Source organism: Hydra vulgaris, chromosome 08 (assembly GCF_038396675.1).
Source record: "Hydra vulgaris chromosome 08, alternate assembly HydraT2T_AEP".
NCBI lineage: Eukaryota > Metazoa > Cnidaria > Hydrozoa > Anthoathecata > Hydridae > Hydra > Hydra vulgaris.
The window spans coordinates 31,709,352-31,716,311 of NC_088927.1; the positions used below are offsets into that span (position 1 = coordinate 31,709,352).

At 27.1% G+C, this 6,960-nt stretch overlaps 1 protein-coding gene across 2 annotated transcripts; it reads left to right on the top strand.

Annotated features, from left to right (window-relative positions):
• Nucleotides 1–1,672: 1,672 nt before the first annotated feature.
• On the top strand, nt 1,673–6,960 carry LOC136083757 (uncharacterized). Of its 2 annotated transcripts, XM_065803418.1 has the most exons (5): nt 1,673–1,774; nt 1,948–2,041; nt 2,194–2,609; nt 6,109–6,399; nt 6,546–6,960. In XM_065803418.1, exons 2-5 carry the CDS (start codon nt 1,954–1,956, stop codon nt 6,852–6,854), a joined length of 1,104 nt encoding a protein of 367 aa, XP_065659490.1. In that variant the 5' UTR covers nt 1,673–1,774; nt 1,948–1,953; the 3' UTR covers nt 6,855–6,960. The 2 variants fall into 2 exon arrangements, with proteins under 2 accessions (XP_065659490.1, XP_065659489.1); XM_065803417.1 differs by lacking the exon at nt 1,673–1,774 and having other exon boundaries at nt 1,833–2,041.

Sequence of the window (6,960 nt, forward strand, 5' to 3'; positions counted from 1 at the left end):
ATTAAGCCAGTTCACAAACTTCTTTTCAAAATTTTTCACAGTATAGTTTGCAGATTTCCACTTTTTTTTATACAAGTAAACAAATCGTTGAACAGCATGTCTAAAATCAACGTCTTTAAAATCAGCAAATTTTGGCTGAATAAATTTTAATATACCTTCAGTAATATTTTGTTTTGAAATACTAAGATTGTTTTTTTGGAGAAAATTATGAATGTCTAAGTTTAACAAAACCATATCTAAATAATTATTGTAACAAGTATTTTGTATTTAAAAGTAAAATGTTATAATATATATGCCACCTGGACTACTAATACTTGTTAGTAATTAAGTTACTACAAGTGTTAGTAATTAAAATTAAAAGTAATTAAATTACTGTCAGTGTTAGTAATTAAATTACTAACAACTACCGAAAATATGTTGTTGCTATGTTATGCAAAGTAAGGTATCCATAGTAACCAAAAAAAGTTAACCTCATAAGAATTCTGAATCTCATTTTAATACATACCCCCAATATTGTGTATTTAGCGCAAGTAAAATACTGTTAAAACAACGTTAATGTAAAAATGAGTTGTTGCTATGCAAAATTTAGTACCATAGCAACCAAGTTAAAACATACATAAAATCTGAACGGGGATTTAAGGGGACGAGCAATCAATTAAAACTCGATTGAAGCATCATATAGCTCAAATAAATATAAGACAACACATGGCAAATTGTGGTAATTATTAGTTATTGTGCGGTAAAAAATAAGTTTCTTAAGAAATTTTTTTTTTAATCTGTGATTTTCAAAGTATAACTGAGATAACATGCTATGACAAATTTATTTCACACATTGGTTTTTCTTATCTCTAAATACTCTAGAATAACATGTACTAATTTTTTGTTTCAAAAACGTAGATGTAATTGAAATATAACACAACGTTGATGTCACCGTTAATTACTTATTTATAATTTTTTTATTTTTTTATTTTATCTCAATATTCAAATGCTTAGAGTCCTGGTAACTAAGGGATTTAATATAAATAAATTATCAATAGATTTCTCCTAATATATGTAGATACTAAAATTAAATAGGTTTTCAAGATTAGACAACTAAAATTTTTCCCATTTTGTCCACCTACTGGCCCACTGTGGTATGGTAACATTTGTAAATTTATTTTTAACCGTTATGGTTAACCGTTATGTTAAACAGATTATTTTATCAGTAAAAAACAGCGCGGATCTAAAGGATCTTTGCAATTTCTGTTTGTAAGGTCTTTACTATTTTAGTTTTCTTATTTAATTTTCTCAAGCATTTAAACAACATTTGGGTTGTTAATGATTAGTATTTATATTTGTTTACATTATTATTATTTAGTAATTAGTAATAATAATAATAATAATAACAATAATAACAATAATAATAATAATAAAAATAATAATGTATATATATATATATATATATATATATATATATATATATGTATATATATATATATATATATATATATATATATATATATATATATATATATATATATATATATATATATATATATATATATATATATATATATATATATATGTATATGTATATGTATATGTATATGTATATATATATATATATATATATATATATATATATATATATATATATATATATATATATATATATATATATATATATATATATAGATATTATATTTCAATTATTAAATATATATAATAGTATTGCTAATTCAACTATTTTCTTGGTCCTTTGGAGGCTTCAAGATATTGGGAGTTCACTGTATTTGTATGTTGCTTAATAATGTTCTTTACTACTATTTATATTTAATACTTACTATTTGTTACATATTACTATTCTTAAAATTAATTTTGTTTTATATTGCAAGTGTTAAATAATGTTAAATATACTATTTGTATAATTTAAGTTTTATAAGTAATAATAACTGCAATAATTAATAGTTCAAAATGATAAAGGCTATTGTTGTCAAGTATCTTGGTGAAAGAAAAATTGTTCTTGCTAGTAATAGCAATATTGCAGACTTTTTAACTAATGGTAAGCTTATTTTTTAATCCAGATTCTTTGTTTATTTAATCTTCATTTTTTTTATATGAATCTTCAAGTTCTTCACAGTTCATAATATTCAAAATATTACATATGCCAAAAACAATAGTTGAGCTTTTTAATTTAAAATTATACTTTTTTAGCTTCTAAGAAGTTTGGTGACAGTGATATAAGTGGCATCATGTGGAATGGATGTGAAGTCGATTCTGAAACATTTGTTGCTATTTTAAATGAACAAAATCTGGAAGTGGAAGCTGTAGCAAAAAATAATGAGCTCAGCACTTTTGTTCAAAGTTTAAAGGGATTTTCTCCTGTTAAAGCTGTTTTTTCTGCTGTAGATAGTTACTCTGATCCTGTTTCATTCGATTTTCACAACCAACAATCCATTATTCCTCAACTTCCAACTGAATCTACATTTTACCAAGACTCCAATTATGAAGAAGATGTACTTGAGGATTTAGATGTGTCTTCAAAATCGCAAAATTCAAGTTTATTATTAACTGCTGCACAAGTTGCTGAACCACCAAAATCAAGTGCTGAACCACCTGCATCTCAAAAAGTAATTTTATCTTGTTCTAATTGTAGTTTTCAAACAAGTAAACAATAAATATCGATGCTCTGAAAATGTGGTCAACATTATTTTTTCAAACTTGCAAAATATTTTTAATAATAAATCACAAAACGAAGAGATTTCTACAATTTGTAAACAACTATCAACAGAATATTTTAGAACAAGATATTTTCAAACTGCTTTTAAAATGCCACAAATTCAGTTAGTATCCAAAAATAGTTTACATGGATGTTTTATTCCATTTAAAGAAATACTTCAGTTTATTTTTACATCAAATGAATATGATAAGTTTCTAGAGTATTCTTCAGAAATATCTATCTCATTGTATTCAGATGATTTAGGTGTAACTAATCCAATAGGCAAATCTAGAGGAAAACACAAGTTGTGGGTTTTATATTTTCAGTTGTTAAACATTCCACAATGCTGTTTAAGTAAATCTTTCTCAATATTCCCTTTAGCAATAACTGGTTCTAAATCTGTTAAGGTAAAAAGCTTTATGAAATCTCTTCTTCTTGACTTGGTACAATCTCTAAATGAACTATCATTGATTGATTCCTCAACTTTAACTAATGCTAAAGGTAAAAAATTCATAGTAAAGTTAAAACACTTTATTGGTGATTCATTAACTTGCAATGCAATTGCTGGTTTTAAAGAGGGTTTTAGCAAGAAAGTTGTGAGGTGCTGTAGAGTGTGTAATTCGACCAGGTCAGAAATGTTAGTTTATAATAAACATTCTCAGTGTAAAGTAAGGAATTTAGAGGAACACAAGATAAGAGTCAAAGAACTAGATAATCCTAGTCTTCCCAGAGTTGAACGTTTAAAATGGTCAAAACTATCATGCATTGGATCAAAAAGAACTAGCAAGTTCTTTTTGATCCAATGCATGATTTGTTAGAAGGTGTAATACCTTTGCAGATAGAACTTTACTTGAATCATGGGGTTTTGAAAGGTTTTTTTACAATAGATAGCTTGAACGATTTTGTGAAATTGTTTCAATACCCAAAAGACAGTGAAAAACCACCTGTAATAGTTGATTTGGTTATTAAGGGGAAATTTGGCAGTGCTCAAGTTCTTTCTATTTGTCGTATTTTACCAATTTTTTTAAGAAGTATCACTATTGATTGTCATTTCTTATGTCTTATTAAGCTGCTGCATATTCTTCAAATGTGTCTCTCTCCAGTTACCACTGAGGCTTACTTCATCTCTTTAGAAGAAGCAATTGCAGCCCATCATACTCTTTTTATGAATTTATATCCAGATAAGTTTATACCAAAGCTTCATTTTCTTATTCATTATCCTCAGCAATCCAGACAATTTGGTCCACTACGATACCACATGTGTATGGCTTTTGAGAGGAAACACCAAGTAATAAAAAATATTAGGCATTTTAACTTCAAAAATATGCCTTATAGTGCTATGAAGAGTATGGTTTTAAACACTGTTGCATCTTTTTATAATTCTTTTGGAGAAATTAATAATGGAGTTCTTTGTGAATTAAATCAAGTTACTTTAAAAAAAAATATTATTACCTGCATCCGGATTAATGGTATTAAATATTGTCCTGAATCGTCTTTATGGTTTCATGATGGTTTTCAATCTTCTGCTTATATTATTAAAGAAATACAAGTAAAAGGAGAAAAAACAGCATTCATTACCTCACAGTTTCAGTGCCTTACTTACAATGTGTTACGAGGTTTTTTTACTGCTGTTGAGGACGACACAGTTCCTTTTAAAACTATTGCAGCTGAAGGCTTAGCTTTTCCTTGGCCAGCATTTTGTTTTAAAGAAGGGGATATTTTCTATGTTGTACCCCCAGCATTGCCAGTCCTTATCATATAGTTGCATTGAAAGAAAACTAATTTTATACAAAGTTTATATTATTTGCAATAAATATGGTTGCTTTAGTCAAATTTGTTTTATTTATTTTGTCAACTTTCAGTGGTGTACACTGGAATTTTAGATGTTTGAGTTTTGACACTTACAAGCATTGTGCAAACTCCAAACTTTTGTATGTTAATGCTTATGTCAAAAAAGAATGTTTTGCAAAGAATTAAGGTGATTGGAGCTTGGGAACAAAAAAACCCTAAAAAAACCTTTTGGGCCCACCCAGCCCTTAATGTGGCAGCAACGAGTTGATAAAATATTTCCTTTACTATTTTTATCTAAATTCATGTTCATCAACAAATTTCAAGTTTCATGCAATAATCTCTTAGTGTTTAGTTTTTATGACCCTGCAATGTTTACAGCCCCCTCAAATTGAGGGGGGTTTTGAAAAATAAGTGATTATTTTTGAAATTTGAAATTTGTTGATGGACATAAATTTAGATAAAAATAGTAAAAAAAAAAATTTTATAAACTTGTTGCTCCCACATTCAGGGCCAGATGGGCCCAAAAATTAAGGTTTTTTTGTTCCGAAGCTCCAATCACCCCAATTCTTTGCAAAACATTATTTTTTGATATAAGCATAAACATACAAAAGTTTGCACAATACCTGTAAAAGTCAAAACTCAAACATCTAAAAATCCAGTGTACACCATTGTCTTTAGTAGTTGTAAATGTTTTATTCCGTCAATTTTCACAAGATGAAACTAAATGTTTTTTAATTTTCCTTTTATGTTTTTAATATTGACATTAATAATAAATTTTTAGATTAACAGAATCCCTTTTGATGGTGAAATTAAACAAACTCTCATTGATTTTTTTCCACCTCACATAAAACTATTTCTGAGCAGCAAGTTTTCTATTGAAGATAAGGTGATATCTAGAGAGCTAATGTCTTGTTTATTAGCTTTTTGTTGTTCATATGTGCCTAATCATAGTAATATATAAAATAGAATATTGTTACGAAAAATATTTTTTGCGAAGTTAAAGTCTACTTGCATTTCTTTATATCCTTCTTACAGCCATAAATGGGTAAGAATCACGTCTTTGATACTATAATATTTTTTTAATTAAAATTTGTAATATTTATTATTTTAATATACTTTTTTGATCTCTTTCCTTTTCCATCGTTTTTATATTTTACTTCAGATTTTCAAATTTGCTGCTGCATACATAAATTGTTTAATTCATATTATTTAATTTTCTAATTTTCTATTAGGATTTCTTGTTCAAAAAGTTGCCGAATAATTATCGACAAAGACAATTTAGTAAATGTCATAGTTTAAAGGTTAAGTGATTTCCTCATTTTTCAGTTGTAAATAGTTCCATCAATAATAGAGACCAAGCAGTAAATCCAATTTTGTCCGAATCAGTTGTAGATAAAGAACAGCTATTACAAGATGTTATAGAAAGATTTTTTCTGTGTTTATTAATTTTTGTATAAAAATGATTTCTAATTCTAATATCAGAAGTTATAGTCTAATTAGGTAAACTTAGATGCAAAAAATTTAGAAATATTATGATTAATATTAGGTGTCAGCTCGTTACTTTATTTTATTAAATAGCTATAAAATAAAGTATGTATATAACTCTTTCTTTCACCTAGAATGAATTTAATAAGAAAAAGCCATCGCTTTCAACACTGTCTATTCTTAACAGACATCTTTTTAATAACAAGACTTATAGTGTATTTCCAAAAAGAGTTACATATGCTCCTGGATTAATGCTGGAAGAAGCGATTCGTTTGTACCCTATTTTTAAAGACTCATCTCTTAAGATTCAAAAGATGTTGGTTTGGATTTCTCCTGATTCGCAAACCCATACTGAAAGTTTAATGCTGCTCCAGAAATCACTTATTTCTAAGAAGACAACTGATAAGTTGTTTATGAAAGTTGATGTAAGTTTTATTTGTTTTTTTTATTTGGTATTAAGCCAGTTCTATAAAATATAAACTTAACTTGATTCAAATCCATTTAATGTATTAATAATAGTTTTTTTTTTTTTTATGGTTACATTACTTATTTTGTATTTATAATATTTTAGTGTGATTCAATACATGAATACTTAAGAGTGCCAAGCTTGTATGGTCCACAAGTTATCTATAATAAAACGGAATATGGAGTAAGGAGTCGTAGCGGTGTCGAGATGGATGCTCAGCCCTTGATCAGTACATGTGAAATGGTGGTTGTTTTGATGGCCGTTTATTATTTGCTAGATTTGACATATCCTTCTTGTTTTGGGCAGCTTCTGGGTTGTTTGCAAGATATTTGCGGCTTTGGACAATCGGCTTTACTATCTAAAAAATGCACATTTCTTTTGCAATCTTTTCACAGCAATATGAAGTATTTTTGAATTAATAAATGTTAATAAGTTAATTTCTTCAATTATTTTGTAAATAATTTTCACGATAATGAAACATAATTTAAAATAAATATATTAGGAAATTAAACTGCATAAA

What these genes read in the sequence shown, in the direction of transcription:
- LOC136083757 (XM_065803418.1), top strand. Translation starts at nt 1,954, where the DNA reads ATGATAAAGGCTATTGTTGTCAAGTATCTTGGTGAAAGAAAAATTGTT. An exon ending in TGCAGACTTTTTAACTAATG is followed by an intron (nt 2,042 to 2,193) that starts GTAAGCTTATTT and finishes ATACTTTTTTAG; the next exon opens with CTTCTAAGAAGTTTGGTGAC. An exon ending in AACCACCTGCATCTCAAAAA is followed by an intron (nt 2,610 to 6,108) that starts GTAATTTTATCT and finishes TCTTTCACCTAG; the next exon opens with AATGAATTTAATAAGAAAAA.